Source organism: Vipera berus, assembly GCF_964194415.1.
Source record: "Vipera berus genome assembly, chromosome: 10".
Lineage (NCBI taxonomy): Eukaryota > Metazoa > Chordata > Lepidosauria > Squamata > Viperidae > Vipera > Vipera berus.
The window spans coordinates 22,738,611-22,756,725 of NC_138213.1; the positions used below are offsets into that span (position 1 = coordinate 22,738,611).

At 47.4% G+C, this 18,115-nt stretch overlaps 1 protein-coding gene across 1 annotated transcript in view; it reads right to left on the minus strand.

Annotated features, from left to right (window-relative positions):
- The window catches only part of PLEKHG4 (pleckstrin homology and RhoGEF domain containing G4), a 38,009-nt gene extending 21,272 nt beyond the window's left edge, over positions 1-16,737 (minus strand). The window contains exons 1-7 of the mRNA XM_081335687.1: positions 16,309-16,737; positions 16,039-16,232; positions 14,587-14,894; positions 12,993-14,457; positions 3,836-4,054; positions 3,025-3,148; positions 2,063-2,156 (exon numbers count right to left, since the gene is read on the minus strand). Coding sequence (XP_081191813.1) covers positions 2,063-2,156; positions 3,025-3,148; positions 3,836-4,054; positions 12,993-14,457; positions 14,587-14,894; positions 16,039-16,232; positions 16,309-16,316 — 2,412 coding nt within the window. The 5' untranslated portion in view covers positions 16,317-16,737. The remainder of the gene's footprint in view (positions 1-2,062; positions 2,157-3,024; positions 3,149-3,835; positions 4,055-12,992; positions 14,458-14,586; positions 14,895-16,038; positions 16,233-16,308) is intronic.
- Positions 16,738-18,115: the final 1,378 nt, after the last annotated feature.

Genomic DNA, 18,115 nt, shown 5'->3' on the forward strand with positions numbered 1-18,115 from the left:
AAAGAATAACCTTAATCTAACTGGATTTATATGCTTTTAAAATTTGGGGACCAAAATATTTCTTATCTTTACTGAAGACTTTTGTTTTTATTTACAAAAAAGAAATAAGGATGTTCTCATGTATGGGAACCAAGGTCATTACTGATAACATTTTGACGGCCTAGAGATCTGGGAGGAGTTTCCGCGGTTACTAACAATTGATGAATGCGATTTATGACATCTAATTGGGGTGGGAATTGCAACTTGCAATTTTGTAACCAGGGGGAGGGAAATTTAGTCTTGGGTTCACCTTTGTATGTGCTGTTATTTTGTAGCCAAATAAAAATGTTCTTTGAGGAAGAATTCCTTGCCTTGAAGTTCTTTTAATTGGTCTCATCTACTGCAACCATGACAACATATGGTGTGGTGTTAAGTAGCTTTAATAGTTAATGCCTTTTAATGTTAAATCATGTCTGGCAAAACATTGGCAGCCAGTGCAGATCTTGGAATTAAGGAGAAACTTCCTGACAGTGAGGACAATTAACCAGTGAAACAGCTTGCCACCAGAAATCGTGGGTGCTCCATCACTGGAGATTGTTAAGAAGAGGCTAGACCAGACATGTCAAACACAAGGCCCGGGGGCCAGATCCGGCCCGTGAAGTGGTTTCATGCGGCCCGCGAAGCCATACTGGAAACAGTGAGGGAACGGCCCCCATTGCCTTGGCCCTGGCCCAGAGACCCTCCTCCTGCCAGAGACCCTCAGATCTGTCCCACTCCTGCCCAGGCCCCCATAGGCACCCTTGATGCGAACGATGTAGAGCTGGCCACGCCCACCCAGTAGGCCATATGCACTCTAGCCACGCCCACCCAGTAGGCCATATGCACGTTAGCCACACCCACCCAGTAGGCCATGCCCACCCAGGCCACACCCACCCGGCCCCCTGAGGGCAACTACAATGCTGATGCGGCCCTCAATGAAATTGAGTTTGACACCCCTGGGCTAGACAGTCTCTTGTCTGAGATGGTATAGGTCCTCCTGCTTAAGCAGGGGGCTGGACTAGAAGACCTCCAAGGTCCCTTCCAGCTCTATTCTGTTCTATTCTCATATGATCCCTGTATTTTGAGTGATCCAGTTAGCAGGCTACTGCTATATTTTGCACCAACTGAAACTGCCTATTTCAGTGTCAAGGCGTGAATAACTCTCTTTAGCCTGACTGGTACAAGAAACGATGCAGCCTCACTCCGAGTGGCAGAAGGCAGCTCCCTCTCTCAGATGCTGCAGTAGGCTGGACACACTGAGCCCCAGCTCAAGCACACAGGTCATGTTCTGGATGTCCAGCATTAATTGCTGAACAGACTCTCATTTTCTGATTCCAGCAAAAACAAACCCCTTGGCCAGAAAAATGGAGATTTTGTGCACGTTGACGGGAAAAGGGAAACCAGGAGAAAAAGCAGCCCAGGAGCCCTCTGGGCTGGAATGGCCGCCTGCCTATTTAGCAAGTCCATACAGGCCACAAGCGCCTACCCAGGGGGCAGCAGAATTGCCGTGGGGCTGCTCTACCTCTTCCTTGCTTTTAGCTTCCCCAAAACTTTGGGATGCAGGACTATAGAATCAGACCAGCCCGAGCCGAGGATCCCTGAACCGCGAACCTCCTCACACCTGCACAGCAGCTGGCTCTGCTACCTGGAAGGTGCAGCCTCCCTCCACAAGGAGCAGGATCCTATGGATGCAGTGGGGGATGGTCTCCTGCAATGATAGAATACATTTTTCTACAGCTCCTGCTCCAATCAAAGGTTTTCTTTGACATCCAGCTAAATAAGGATTGGCAGAAAGGTCGTCTCCGTTCCTCTATGAACAAGGAAGGAAGAGGCCAAATGGAAGGGCTCCAGAACCGCAGACGCTTGCCCTACGGCCAGGTCCTTCACGACTGAGCGGTTTCTTACCCAAACGTTTCCAGCAGCATCTAGATCTGGTGTGATGGGACACTGGCAAAGAACTGGGAAAGGAAAACAATGGCTCTGTGTGCCCAGTGGGCACCCAGCAACAGTAGAACAGCATTCAGAAGAAGGAAGGAAGTCTCACCTGCAAAGTGCCTAAAGCTGTAAAGACAGCTGGGACTGGAGGAGATCGCCGGGCATCTACCAGGATGGTTAAGCCCAAGGCTTTGCGCTCCGGCCTGAGGATGAAAGGGAATAGGAGACAGGCATTGTTGCTACTAATCCAGACCAGCAGCTCTAACTCCACCCCTGCAGGCTGCCTTCCCAGGGCAAAGACTCCCTACCAATAAAGGAGAGTATTTGTAGCCCAGGGTTGAAATGAGGCATAGTGGTGTTCTTGCAACTAGGTAACATCATCAGTGTTAGTGATGCACTGAAATGTTACCTAGTTTGAATAATAAAACATCTGCAAAAATAAAAAAACAAAGCTCAGAGACAATGAGCCTCAAAGATCTCCCAGTTCTTCCTCCGCACCTCCTCCCCCCGTCCCCCAGTCTGAAGCAGCCAGAAGTTTTCCTCTGGCCTTGTAGGTCTCAAGGCTGAGGGCAAGCAGGCAGGCAGTGTCACCAAGCCAGAGGCAACAGTAACAGGGTTTGTCACTTTCTTGTGGATAATAGTAGTTCCCCCACCAAGTTTCAAACTCTACCATGAGAGTCTATAGCACAGATGCCAAACTTGCTGTGTCTCGTGATGTGTCGCGACATATCGTGACTTTTTTCGCATTGCTGGAGCTGGGGTGGGTGCGGTCTGCGCATGATGCAACCGGCCCAGGGGCCAGCAATTTGACACCCCTGGACTATAGCTATTCAAAATATTCCTTGAGGAGAGCAGAGAATATTCATACAGAACAGTGAATAATTATAGCTGCTTAGACAAGCTGCTGTATCTGGTATTTCCAGAAGACATGGAAGTTTCAAAAGAGCCACATCTGTGTTTCTCCACTTGCTGGAAATCTACAATTATAAAGCTAAGAACTGACAGAACAGTTACAGTATTCAATGCACAGAACACTCTTTGACCGTGTCTGCCTTGCCTTTTCTCACAAACCTGAGAATGCTGCGTAAATATAGGAGAAGGCGGGTTATTTCACTGGCATTGCAGTTCGGGCACAACCAAATTGTATTCCTCATTGTGATGATGACCACAGCACGCCCATATCTGTCTCTGGTACCTGAGAAAGAGGCTTCATTTAATTTGTCTAACTAATTAGGCAAAAAGAACAACCAAGGCCCCCTTGAAGTGGCCACGTAATGCCCTCCAATAAACAGAGAAATGGCTTTTTCAACCTATCTCATGAATGGATACAAGCATGGCAAAATGTTTAAAATAGCAGGATAGAAGTTGAAAATGTTCAGCAGAATGGAAGAAAAACAAACTCAGGCCTGCGTAGATCTGGGTCTGAAAGCAGAGTTGGGCCCACACAGACCACCACTTGTTTTTCTTCCCCGGCAGATCTTCCTGACCCTCACTGGGAGTCTGGCTGCAGAGAGCCATAAACTATCTGGGGGGGGGATGGCTTGTCCCCCAACCCAGCCTGCAACTCAGGCTGGTTCTCTTATGGATCCTCAGATCCACCACTTCACTCTACAAAGATTTCAGCTCTTCCTGCTCTTGCTTAGAGCCCGGCTGCCCACTGTTCCTCCGCAACAGGGGAAAGCCACACCGTGATTGTCCTAGGAAGGGAGACCACTCAGCAGGGCAGAGGCTCCGGCTGCTTCTTTGGGGAGGGGGCCAATGCACAAAGGCCCAACCTCCAGTGACAAAGTGAAAGGGTTTTTCAGGTTCACAAATAACTCTTTCCCTGACCAATGCTTTCTTCACAAATCATAAAAACAGCAGCAACCTCTGGAGGCTTTACCTGGCAGGCATGCAGCTCCACTCCGAAGCATCTCCCAATTCACACTCTTCATTGGCAGGGGGGCTGTTTCCCGAATCCCCCAGGATGGAAAGAGTGGGGGGTCTGGCTGCACAGTCACGGCTGTGGGGTCTTCTCTCCCAGAGCCGGCAGGTGTTATCAGTGCCAGGCTGCTGTTATCAGCTTCTTCAGTGGCCTTTTCTGTCCCACTCGATGATGTTTCTGTAACAAGAAACAGCTTTCAATGCTAAGAGTTGAATTATTCCCATTTGCACCCAGAGACAAAGCAGATGCACGCTGATTTATCCTGCCTCTTTGCAATTGCTCTGAACTGGACAAACCCAATGAGGTTTACCGTAGGTGATGAAACATCTCTTCTTGCACGCACACACGCACGCACATGCACACTTACACTTGCTATTGCGGGGCAGCCTGCGCTTGCTGCCAAACCTTGCAACTTGGGGTCCTAGTGCACAATCACTTAAACTTAAATTTAAAATTAAATCATCCTAATCAACAACCATCCTAGTGGACGATCACTTAAACATGAGCCAGCCATATGCAGCCCCAAAAGCTAATACGGGACCATTCTTGGTTATATTTCTATTTCTATTTCTATTTAATTCCATTTATATCCCGCCCTTCTCCGAAGACTCAGGGCGGCTTACAAGCTTAGCAGTAGCCTTCATTCTATGTATATGCCTGCTTATTAGGGCTTTCACACACACACCCAAGCGGCATTATTACAAAGTCAGCTTAATTGCCCCCAACAATCTGGGTCCTCATTTTACCTACCTCGGAAGGATGGAAGGCTGAGTCAACCTTGAGCCTGGTGGGATGCGAACCTGCACTAATTGCAGGCAGCTGGTGTTACTTAAGGAGGCATTAGCCCACTGCTCCACCAAGGCTCTATATAAACAGAGGCATAGAATCAAGATCACACTAAGTATTAGTACCGCTTTATAAAGCCTTAGTAAAGCTACACCTGGAATACTGCAGCCAATTTTGGTCACCTCATTACAAAAAAGATGTTGGGACTCTGGAAAGAGTGCAAAGAAGAGCAACTAAGACGATTAAAGGCCTGGAGACTAAAAGATATGAAGAACAGTTGCAGGAATTGGGTTTGGCTAGTCTAAAGAAAAGAAGAAACAGGGGTGACATGATAGCAGTCTTTGAGTATTTGAGTGGCTGCCACAAAGAAGAGGGAGTCAACTTATTTGCCAAAGCACCAGAAGGCAAGACAAGAAGCAACAGATGGAAACTAATCAAGGAGAGAAGCAACCTGGAATTAAGGAGAAACTTCCTAACAGTGAGGACAATTAATCAGTGGAACAGCTTGCCACTAAAAGTTGTGGGTGCTTCATCACTGGAGGTTTTTAAGAAGAGACTGGAGTCTGGACAGTCACTTGTCTGAGACGGTATAGGATCTTCTGCTTGAGCAGGGGGCTGGACTAGAAGACCAGCACACATAAGTCCTCACAAAAGCTAACGTATATCACAGTGTCAGTGAGTTCATCCAAGTCCGCTGAGGCAGCTTCAAAAACTCTAGTCTGTGCAGTCGAGGCAAGCCCGTGGCTTTAACTTTGCCTCTTTAGTCCAAGATGTCACTGTTTAAACTATTGGTTTTATGATTTTAAACTTTTGTCTATAAGCAGGTATGGGGTGAATCAGTGATCAGAGTGCCCCACAGCTGCTCTTGGTAGAGAGCGACAGGCATCTTTTAGAGTTGAGTAGCAGTGGTCTAAAAGATTTCTGCCTCTGGGGAGATAGCAGACACAGTGAGTGTATCTTGGCAGCCCCTGGCTTAGCTCAGAGCTGCTGAAATTGCCTAATACAATGAGTAGGGAGTCTGGATATCTCTGTTCAGCCCCGAGGATTTGGTCAGCTAAGGTTTGCAATGCCTTGTTTATGCAAGCTTGGGGTGGTATGTAGACAGCAGCCAGGATGAACGAAGAAAACTCTCGCGGGAAGGGAAGGGTGGTAGGGTATGCAATTAATTGTGTCTCTGTCCATATCACATTTCTTTAGTGTAGTGACATTTTTACCTCATCGGTTAATATAAAAGCAGATACCTCCTCCCTTCTTTTTACTGGAACTTTCGGCAATTCTATCTGCTCTTTGGATCTGGGATTCTGGGATTCCCAAGCAGCTGTCATTAATTGAATCGTTCAGTGAAGCAGAGGGCTGCTGAGGCGGAAAGGTCTGGGTTGTTCCTATTTAAAAGGAGCAGGTCATCTATCTCAGGGCTGTCAAACTCGCCACATCACGTGACATGTCGCGACCTATCAGTTTTTTTCCATTGCCGGCAATGGGGTGGGCACAGTTTCACCATGACACATCCAGCCTGTGGGCCAGCAGTTTGACACCCCTGATCTATCTTACTTACCAGTGAGTAAAGATTAGTTAAATACAGCAAGGGGAGGGGAAATTTTCTTGCCCCATGGTTCCTGCGTCTTTACTGCTCTACGGAAGCAGAATTTGGAACTGGAAGAAGCAGGATGTTGACACTTTTAAATTTTTTGAATTTTGTGTTGGAAACGATTTCTAAGAATGCAATGGATAGCCAAAAAACAAAGAATGGATCAAAGAACAAATGAATCTCAAATGGGGCTCAAATTATCATATAATATTTTAAATACATTACGCAGAGACCTGGCTCTCTGGAGAAGGCTGTGATTCTGGGAGAAATGGAAGGAAGAGGAGGAGGAGGACAGGATGAGCAGCAGCGAGAGAGACAGGCTCAGTTGCAGCACTGATGGGGATGCCGGTGGAAAACTGAAAGCCCAGCTGGGGAGAGATCATTTTGCGCAAGGTCCACCTGTGTGGCTGTTAAGAGTCAGCACTTATTGGATGGCCAGGAAGCCCCTGCCGGCCCTTGCGCAGCCTCTGCCCAACACCTTCGACCTCGATCCCCAACAGAAAGCCGAAGGGGCTGCTGGACGTCCAGGCACAGGACGACGTGTAGATGAACCCACAGGAAAGGTGTCAGGCTTTGAACTACCACGTCAGCAATGGAGAATCCTGCATAGGATTCACACACCTCACCCAGCTCCCTGCATAAATGGGGCACAGTCTCCTCCCCTCTGTGTGACTGCGGACTCCCACGTCAAACTCCCACACCATGACTGGCTGAAAGCTGAGGGCATCTACCAGTCCAGTATTTGATTTCTTTCCTACAAACAGTGCCGCGCCTCAGCGGTTAGATGGCCTAGACATCGGTATTTGAACAGAGATCTTTTTAATTGTGTTTTACCAATCTAGGTTTAATGTTAATATTGTTAGTCCACGTATGATATGCCATATGCTAAATAAATAAATAATTTGATGGCATATAATCAGTCAATAATTAGTCAATCTGTGCTAAAAATCATGTGTGACTTTGAGAATGTACTCTTTGCTTTAACCCATTGTCAACTGAGTGCTAATATGTACAGAGAAAATAAAAAATATCTACTTTGCACTGGCATTTAATTTTAAGTTTTTTCCTCTTGGCACAAGAGATGACTAGTGGAAATGACAAAGATTAGTCTCTTTACAACATTAGCAAAAAGCAGCCTTGACTCATTTACATCAAGAATAAGAAGCATATTAATTCCACTTTGAGTGCCATAATAAAAATGCCTCCCCCTCATCCCCTATTACCTTGTTAGAGGATATTTACATCCTATATCTGCAGCCCACCACATGCATCAACGTCTTTTGAAAAAATATTATTCTTTGGGCAAACTCAAGGCAGAAGCTTTATCACTTCACTGAGGTTCCTCTCACGCAGAAGGGCAGCCCTGATCTCGCCTTAGTGTCACACCTTTAGGATGCCATGTGACTTCCCCTTGGCTCAGCTGCCACTCCAGAGAAAGCCCCAAGAAGTTGGAATTGCAGCATTTTCTCTGGAGCTGCAGGGCTGGTAGCTTCCTCCTAGCTACAAAAACCTGCAAAACTAGAAACAGCAGTGGAGGGGAGGGAGAGGCTGGTCGGAGCCCTGATTCTTCCTGACTCAGGTAGCTCTTGCCAGCCGCCCCCCCCCCCCCGTCCTCCTCCCCCAGTCCTGGGCGCTTGCTGGGCAGCACCAGCCTCTTCTGGTGGGGAAGAAGAGCAAGATCAGGCGTTCGGGTGCCCCCATTGAGGAAGCACAGCCTTCCCCACAATGAGGGGCGCTTCTGGGCAGCCCCCACTTCAGACATTCACAGGAATGGCTTATTGTATTAGATGAATAACTTTTTGTTGTTGTTGTTAGTTGCGAAGTCGTGTCCGACCCATCGCGACCCTATGGACAATGTTCCTCCAGGCCTTCCTGTCCTCTACCATCTTCTGGAGTCCATCTAAGCTCACGCCTACTGTTTCAGTGACTCCATCCAACCACCTCATTCTCTGTCGTCCCCTTCTTCTATTGCCCTCAAACTTTCCCAGCATTAGGCTCTTCTCCAGTGAGTCCTTCCTTCTCATTAGGTGGCCAAAGTATTTGAGTTTTAGCTTCAGGATCTGGCCTTCTAAAGAGCAGTCAGGGTTGATCTCCTCTAGGACTGACCGGTTTGATCGCCTTGCAGTCCAAGGGACTCGCAGGAGTCTTCTCCAGCACCATAGCTCAAAGGCTTCAATTCTTTGGCGCTCAGCCTTTCTTATGGTCCAGCTTTCACTGCCATACATTGCAACTGGGAAGACCATAGCCTTGACTATACGCACTTTTGTTGACAGGGTGATGTCTCTGCTTTTTAGTGTGCTGTCTAGATTTGCCATGGCTTTCCTCCCCAGGAGCAAGCGTCTTTTAATTTCTTGGCTACAGTCCCCATCTGCAGTGATCTTGGAGCCCAGGAAAACAAAATCTGTCACTACCTCCATTTCTTCCCCATCTATTTGCCAGGAATTGAGAGGGCCAGAGGCCATGATCTTGGTTTTCTTAATGTTAAGTTTCAACCCAAGTTTTGCACTCTCCTTCTTCACCCGCAACAAGAGGCTCTTTAGTTCTTCTTCACTTTCTGCCATTAGAGTGGTATCATCTGCGTATCTTAGGTTGTTGATATTTCTTCCAGCAATCTTAATTCCAACTTTTGATTCATCTAGCCCTGCCTTTCTCATGATGTGCTCTGCATATAAGTTAAATAGGCAGGGTGACAGTATACAGCCTTGCCGGACTCCTTTCCCAATTTTGAACCAATCAGTGGTTCCGTGTCCAGTTCTCACTGTTGCTTCTTGACCCGCATATAGGTTTCTCAAGAGACAAATAAGATGGTCTGGTACTCCCATCTCTTTAAGAACTTGCCACAGTTTGTTATGATCCACACAATCAAAGGCTTTAGCATAGTCAATGAAGCAGAAGTAGATGTTTTTCTGGAACTCCCTAGCTTTCTCCATGATCCAGCGTATGTTAGCAATTTGATCTCTAGTTCCTCTGCCTCTTCGAAATCCTGCCTGTACTTCTGGTAGTTCTCGATCCACATACTGCTGAAGTCTAGCTTGTAGGATTTTAAGCATGACTTTACTAGCATGAGAAATGAGTGCAACGGTGCGATAGTTTGAACATTCTTTGGCACTGCCTTTCTTTGGAATTGGAATGTAAACTGATCTTTTCCAATCCTGTGGCCACTGTTGAGTTTTCCAAATTTGCTGGCAAATTGAGTGTAGCACTTTTACTGCACTGTCTTTTAAGATTTTGAATAGCTCAGCTGGAATACTGTCACCTCCACTAGCTTTGTTGTTGCTCAGCTTTTCTAAGGCCCACTTCACTTCACATTCTAGGATGTCTGGCTCGAGGTCAGTGACCACCTCATTGTGATTATCTGGGACGTTAAGCTCATTCTTGTATAGTTCTTCTGTGTAATTTTGCCACCTCTTCTTAATCTCTTCTGCCTCTGTAAGGTCCCTACCATTTTGGTCCTTTATCATGCCCATTTTTGCATGGAATGTTCCCTTCATCTCTCCAATTTTCTTGAAAAGATCTCTGGTCCTCCCTATTCTATTGTTTTCTTCTATTTCTTTGCACTGTTCATTTAAGAAGGCATTCTTATCTCTTCTAGCTATTCTCTGGAATTCTGCATTCAATTGGGCATATCTATGTTTTTCTCCCTTGCCTTTCGCTTTCCTCCTTTCCTCAGCTATTTGCAAAGCTTCCTCAGACAGCCATTTTGCTTTCTTGCATTTCTTTTTCTTTGGGATGGTTTTGGTTGCTACCTGTTGTACAATGTCGCGAACCTCTGTCCATAGTTCTTCAGGCACTCTGTCTATCAGATCTAATTCCTTAAATCTATTTGTCACCTCTACTGTATATTCAACAGGGATATGATTTAATTCGTACCTGAGTGGCCTAGTGCTTTTCCCTACTTTCTTCAGTTTAAGCCTAAACTTTGCAAGGAGAAGCTCATGGTCTGAGCCACAGTCAGCTCCTGGTCTTGTTTTTACCGACTGTATAGAGCTTCTCCATCTTTGGCTGCAGAGCATATAGTCAATCTGATTTCTGTGTTGACCATCTGGTGATGTCCATGTGTAGAGCCGTCTCTTGGGTTGTTGGAAAAGAGTGTTTGCTATGACCATCGTATTCTCTTGACAAAATTCTATCAGCCTGTGCCCTGCTTCATTTTGTACTCCAAGGCCAAACCTGCCTGTTATTCCAGTTATCTTTTGGCTTCCTACTTTAGCATTCCAATCCCCCATGATGATAAGGACATCATTTTTTGGTGTTACTTCTATAAGGTGCTGTAGGGCTTCATAGAACCGGTCAATTTCATCCTCTTCAGCACTGGTGGTTGGGGCATAGACTTGGACTACTGTGATATTGAATGGTTTCCCTTGGATTCGAACTGAGATCATTCTGTCATTTTGAGGATTGTATCCCAGTATTGATTTTCCTACTCTTTTATTAACTATGAAGGCTACTCCATTTCTTCTGAGGGATTCTTGCCCGCAGTAGTATACCTGATGGTCATCTGAATTAAATTCACCCATTCCTGTCCATTTTAGTTCGCTGATACCTAAGATGTCGATGTTCAGTCTTGTCATCTCTTGTTTGACCACGTCCAGCTTTCCTTGATTCATGGATCTTACATTCCAGGTTCCTATGGAGAAAAAATCTTTACAGCATCGGACTTTCCTTTCACCACCAGACATATCCACAGCTGAGCGTCCTTTCGGCTTTGGCCCAGTCGCTTCATTCTTTCTGGCGCTACTAGTACTAGCCCTCTGCTCTTCCCCAGTAGCATATTGGACGCCTTCCGACCTGAGGGGCTCATCTTCCAGCGTCATATCGTTTTGCCTTTTGGTACTGTCCATAGGGTTTTCATGGCAAAGATACTGGAGTGGGTTGCCATTTCCTTCTCCAGTGGATCACGTTTTGTCAGAACTCTCAGCTATGACCTGTCCGTCTTGGGTGGCCCTGCACGGCATAGCTCATAGCTTCATTGAATTACGCAAGCCCCTTCGCCACGACAAGGCAGTAATCCATGAAGGGGCAGTAATCCATGAAGGGGCAGTAATCCATGAAGGGGGAATAACTTTTAGAAAACACTTAATACTACCAGACATAGTAACTAACTGCAGTCAATGAACTGCGTGAGACGGGATAAAAAAATACTTTTTTATCCCCCCCAAAGTACTTTGTATTCCCCAAAAATATTTTTTATCCCCCAAAGGGACAGAAATCCATAATTTCCCATACAGATTAAAAACTTCAGATGGAAAAAAAGTAAATTGAGATCCAAAATGGTTAGAACTGTTGCTTCATCATTTTGAAAGGTCCTTCCTGGGACCTGCCAACCACAGTGACATCTCAGCAGGGAGGACGCCTACAGGTGGATGAGATATACAGGTGGTCCCCAACTTACAACAGTTCATTTAGTGACCATTCAAAGTTACAGCAGCACTAAAAATGTGACTTGTGATCACGAGCCGTGGTGGTACAGGGGTTAGAATGCAGTACCGCAGGCTATTTCTGCTGACTGCCAGCAATTCAGCAGTTCAATCCTGACCGGCTCAAGGTTGACTCAGCCTTCTGACCTTCCAAGATCAGTAAAATGAGGACCCCGATTGTTGGGGGGGAGGAGGCTGACTGTAAACCGCTTAGAGAGGGCTGCAAGTCTAAGGCCTATTGCTATTTTCAGATACGACCTTTGCAGCAGCCCCATGATCAAATTCGGATGCTTGGCAACCGATTCATATTTATGATTAGTGTTGTGTCCCAAGGTCACGTGATCCCCTTTTGCGACCTTCTGACAAGCGAAGTCAATGGGGAAGCCAGATTCACTTAACAACCAGGTTACTAACTTACCAACTGCAGTGATTCACTTAACAACTGTGGCAAAAAAGTCATAAAATGGGACAAAACTTAATTAACAAATGTCTCACTTAACAGAAATTTTGGGCTCAATTGTGATCGTAAGTCGAGGACTACCTGTACAGCTTTTTTTTGGATGAGTGAGAAGTTTTGTTCCTTTTTTGTGAACAATCATGTCATCACAACTTCGTCGTGTTGCTAAATTTTGGCAGTATAATCTGGGAGTTCTGGTCTAGCACAATATTTGTCAAGATGTTCACTCTATACACAATTTGCAAGCTCATTCCTGTGCAATAAGACAGAAGTCTCCAGCACTGCACAACGCCCACGTATGAACCACTCCCTCGGCCTGACCCAGACTTTGTGCCCCTCCTGATTTTGAGGAAACAGAGACTTAGGTATAGACTATTCAATTGGAAACTAGAATACTGCAAAGTAGAGACATCCACCAAGCACAATCTTCATTTCCAATAATGCCAGATGACCCACGAGGATTTTACTTAAAAAAAATCAGCTCACCACAGCCTAGAATGAGCACTGCTATTCTTTAAACATGCTCAATTTGACGAACAAAAATTAAAAAAAGATAAACTAGAAATTATAGGCAGCATCCAGGGGCTACAGGGAGTTTGCTGTGGTAATTAAATGAACTTCCATGTGCAATATGACAACTGTGTCACAAATGGGCCAACTCCTCTGAGGCAATTCTTTGCGGAAAAGCCCATGGCATATTTTCAATCCTAAATATGTTCCCTAGCCGAAAAGGTTGCTGGCCTCTGCAATTAACCACTTTTAACATTCTACACTTGGAATTCCTGCCCTTCTCCTGCTCTTCCACACTCGGTCTGTCACGAGACCATTTTCCCAGCAAAGGGCAGAAAGGGCCCAAATGCATCATACCTGTGGCCTGATCCCCCTCCGGGGTGGGCCTGGTGCACTCAGGCAATGTCATAGATGGAAACAGTGCTGGGAGGGAGGATACCAAGGAGCTCATCTCTGGGTCGCTAGGCTGAAACTGGCAGGGCGCCTCATGGACAGAGTTGTGCCCACTTTCCAGGAAGGCCCCCATGCCCGACTCCTGGTCCAGGGAAGGGGCGTGGCTGCCCTGTCCTCTTCCCGCCTTCTTGGGAACACCTGTCCACCCAGCGTGCGGTGTGCTTGAGAGACCAGGCTGATCCCCAGAAGATGCTGCAGCAACGCCTGGGCGAGGGTGGCTGTGGGGGGGCTCTGCCTGCCCAGCGGCTTCTGCTGGAGGCCTGGGGCCATTTTCCTTCAGCTCTGTTCTTGCGCTCTTCGGCTCAGCCTCAGAACTGGGAAGCAGACAACTGCCTCCCGCTCGCTCTTGACAACCATCCGCATTTTCTTGCCCTGCCTTCTGCGAAAGGAAGCTTTTCGGGATTAAAGGGTCTCCAAAATTAAGTTGCCACTCATTCTTAGGGGGGCCTTGTTTAGTCTGCCGTCGGCAATTTCCTTCCATGCTTATTCTATTGCTCAACTCCACTGACGATTCCTCTAGGGTCCCTTCCACATGCTCTAGAAGATACCGTTGTTCCAACCGTTCAGAAGACTGACTTTCAACTTCCACCAACTGAGTCTGGCAGGAGACTCCCATTATGGCTGGAGACCTGGCCTTTCCCTCCAGCCTTACTTTGGAGCTGTCAGAATGGCTGCTACTGATCTCCCTCTCTGTCGGGAGACTGTCGCCTATTCTGTCTACACCCAAAACATCAGGACAGGGTGCAGAAGGCTTGGGGAACCCCGAGCTGCCTCCCACTCTGGCAGACAGCCCTGTCCCTGGACCTTCAGCCTCCTCTCCATCCTTGTAACTGCACGTGGCATACCGCCAGTCAAGCTCCTGTTCCATATGTGTTGATAATGTCTTGGCAAAGTGTGGCTCCTTAATAATAGGGGCAGCAGTGGGAATCAAAGGAGCTGGACAATTCTCTGGAACGCCAGGATGTTTCAGGAACAATTTACCACAGTCTGTTTCATTATTTACAGAACATGCAACATTAATAACCGGCATGTCAGGAGTCCTCAGCTGCCCAGATGGCACCGATGCAAGAGCTGAACCAGCGCAATTTCCCCAACCAGGGCTATTGTTCTGACTAAGCTGCTGGCTATCCTTGGCTTCCAGCCAACGCCAAGTGCTGGGCTGAGCTGAAGATCCTTTGGGGCGGCCAGAGGTGGGCATGAAGGCACCTGCCATGTCCCTCTCCTCTCCCTCCCCATTACTGTCACAGGCCTTCCCGACCTCTGGGTCCCCACATGCCTGACCAGCAGGCTCTTCCGCTAGGGTGATGGCAAATGAGTTGGGCTCGTGGAAGACGTGGGGTCCCCCTGAAAGACGGCTCCTGGGCGACACCTCGACGGGAAAGCCCAGAGCAGAAGACTTCTCAGTCATTGGGGCAAAATGCACATTCTTTTTATTTTTGCAAACAGTTTGGGACTTATTGATAAATTCTGGATTGACTGTTTTATCCCAAGGCACTCAGAATATCTCACCATCTGTGGCTAACAAGCAGTTTTCCAATGTGGTTCCCAACCATTTCTGCTGATGGAGCTCAGCCATTCCACAGCAAAGAGAGGCACACAAGGCAGGAGGTATCACAAACTCCTCCACATTATGTTTGTCCTTGGCCAAGCATTTCACTATAATCCGTGGAGACTTTCTCAAGAATGGAACCACTTGCAGGTAAAAGGCCTCCAGTCTCGAGGTCCACCAGTCGAGAAAAGCCAGCTGGATGATGATCTGCAAAAGGGCCGGCCTCCATGCTGGACGAGCGAACCGTAATACTGAACCTGATGGGATAAGAAAAGTCAGGGAATTGTTTACCAGCAGTTTCTTAATAAGGGAGAATCTAATACCACCTCACCCATCCGCCATGCCATAATTATAGGCATTCCATAATTGAGGAAAAAAGCTGTGTCATGTTCGTAGTTGCTTAAAGATATTATTAAGTCCGGCACACTCTGAAGCAGGCAAGCATTACTTATTCTAAGAAGGAAGCTGTCCTTACTTGTGGAATCAGGCAGAACTAGCGCATGCCTTTCCCTGAACTTGCTACTTTCAAAAGCACTGTGAAGAAAACTATTCAGAAGATGAAGACTTTGTGCAACTATCACATCAGTGTTCTACGACTTAAAGCTGTCCTGCCTTTGCTGAGGCTTCTACATGAGGCTAACAAAAACCCCTGATTCAAGCTGCAATCTTGGCCAAGTTCTGTTCTTAAGCAGGGAAAACAAGCACCATCACTGTCCCAGGGCAGACCCTCAACTTTGCTGGCACTGTGATCACATCATAGCATAGTGAATTTAAGAGATCTGAATCCCTGGGCATTGTCCCAGTAAAAAAAATTGTCACTTCTGTGAGATAGGCACCTATCTTAAATTTGAAAAATAAAATAAAAATATAAGTAAAATAAATAAATAAAAACATTAATAAATAAATATTTGCAATGCCAGCACAGAAAGTTTCTCTGCAAGAGAAGACCTCAAGAATCCAGGCAGATCTATTCAAGAGAACGATGCTCCTGTCATACAGGCTCTCTTTCTTTTTTGCATGAACAACAGAAGTGACCCACAGTGTGTTTATTTTTGCTGTTAACAATCAGGCCTGACATTTGTTGTATGCAGATGACATAAACCTGCTCTCTAACACTTGCAGTTTTTTAAAGAGTCATCTGCACAAACGTATTTTTGGTAAATACAAGTTATATATGTTTAATACAATAAAGTCTGGCGATTCAGGCCCTTGAAAGCTTCTGCAGTATTGTTCTATTTGTTTAGGAATGAGTGGGGCAAAGAATCGCAATGCCTTGGGCACATTTAAAGGTTTCTTGGCTGCAAACACAGCCTGGCTATTAGGTTCCCCCCCACCTAGGTGATGCTGGGGGGAAAGCTTTCTGAGCACTCCTTTTGAGCCTGGAGGCAGCAAGATACTCACAGACTTCTTGCCGGACCCACTGCAAGATGCACTTGGCAAGAATCAGGAAGTCGATGAGGTAGCACAGGCCATTCCCGCTGTAGAGCTTTTCCACCACATCAAACACCTGGCAGAGGACTGTGGTTGGTGTGATTTCAAAGGGAGGATAAAGCATGGAGGATGTTCTCCATGCAGCCGTCCAGCGACTAAGAATCCTACCAAGAGAATGAGAGTCAGCAGAGCCAGCAACTGGGTCTCTCAGGCTACAATCACAAAGGGCAACTGTGGTACCTCTTCATTCCTCCAAACCTCCAGCTCTCCCAAACACAGTTCCTGCAGCGCCAGTGCAGAGCGCTCAGCTAGTCCCGAGTGGCAGCAGACAGCTTACACTGCAAAAACTTTCCTGACTGAATAGGGTGTGCCTCGTTAAACTGTTGTGATTGTAGTATGTGGGAGAATACATGGCATGTGCATGTGAACGTGAGAGAAAGAGGCAGAAGAGCACGCACCAGAATGTGTCTTTGTTCTTATAAGGCTCACAAAACCACATTCTCAATCACTAAACTATACGTGATAATAAACTCAGTTTAGGTTCAAGAATTCTTTATGGCTATACCAATTCCCTTCATTCAGGATATATCATGCAGATGAAACAAAATGCATATGGCAACATTGCATTATTTGCCCTGACATTGTCAAGTCCCATAAGCATCTGAATACATGACATAACATGGAGATGTACTTAGAGGCACAAAAGGCAGCATTCTGTGGGGACAAAGAGAACATTTACATTTGTCTCTCTTGTCCAGAGCCCTTCAGGCTGACCAGAGCATTTGGCAGTCCAGAGCTCCCACATCTGCAGCCATCACAACTGGCCTACCACTGTTCCAAACTCTGAACAAATTCTCAGGTTTTAAATGATCGCAGAAAGGCTGCTCCGTATCTGATGATTCTGCTGCAAGTAGACAGCGGTTTCTCTGCCAGCAGGAAAGAACTGCACCCAGATTTACTTCTGGTTTGTAAAAACTTCTGCTGGGCTTCAATGCCACCTGCAAGGACTGAGAACCAGGATTGTGCACCATCAGCACTTCTGCTTAACACACACAGGCAGACACACAAACACAGACTAACAACAATTAACTTGTCATTGCCAAATAAATCCAAAGAACCTCTTACTCCGCATAGACTCTGCCTCAGGCATGAGTTTGCCATTAACTTGATGACTAAGGCTGATTTGTGCACTTCAAAGACACCCTCTTAGTAAAAATCCCCAGTTATTCATGCCAGAGATTTCATTTAGAGATCTCTTCAAAGAAAGCCGCCCTGCTGCCTTTTGCGCCACTCTGAAAACTGGGCGCTCCTTCTGGGCATTTGTGCAGGCCGCGGGAGGAGGCCCTCCCGATGAAGTTGTACTGGTTCCTGCCGGTTTATTTTGCTATTTTCTGTTTTTAATTGTAACTAAGCCACCCAAAGTTGCACGTTGCTGATTCAGGGCCCGCCTGTGGCCTTCTGAAAGAGCCCCTCCGGGCAGGCTCCGGATCCTCCTCCTCCTCCTCCTTTCCGGGCCGGGTCTGGCCCAGGGAGGCGGGGACGCCCGTCCTCACTTCTCAGCCCAGAGCGGAGCGCAGCCAAATTGCTGGAGGGAAACCGAGCCGGGCGCAACTCAACCCGCACCAGCAAAAAGCCGGTAGCGAAGGGCCCGCACGATCTCCGGCGGCAACGGCCGAGGCCGCCCGGGGCTCCCGCAGACTTTTCCAGCCAGGCCTCCGGGGGACCTTCCGAGGCGCCGGATTGGCCGCTTCCGCCGCCCCCCGCCCGCCCTCCGGCTCCCCGCCCCGCCCTCCGCCCGCCCGCACGCGCCGCCCGGCAGCCCAGAGGCGCCCCGCCCGAAGGGGGCGCGCTGCGCGGGGCCGCTCGGAGCTGGGCGCCATCTTGCGGTTGCCGAGCGACGCGCTGGTCCTCGCTCTAACGGCCATTCCCCCCCCCCCCGAGATCGTTTGAAGTTACAAGGGCGCCGAATGGACGGGCCTAGGACGGTCGTTGCGGCGCCGCTGCGGCCAGGATGGGCATCCGGGGGCTCGGCTGCCTCACTGCGCGG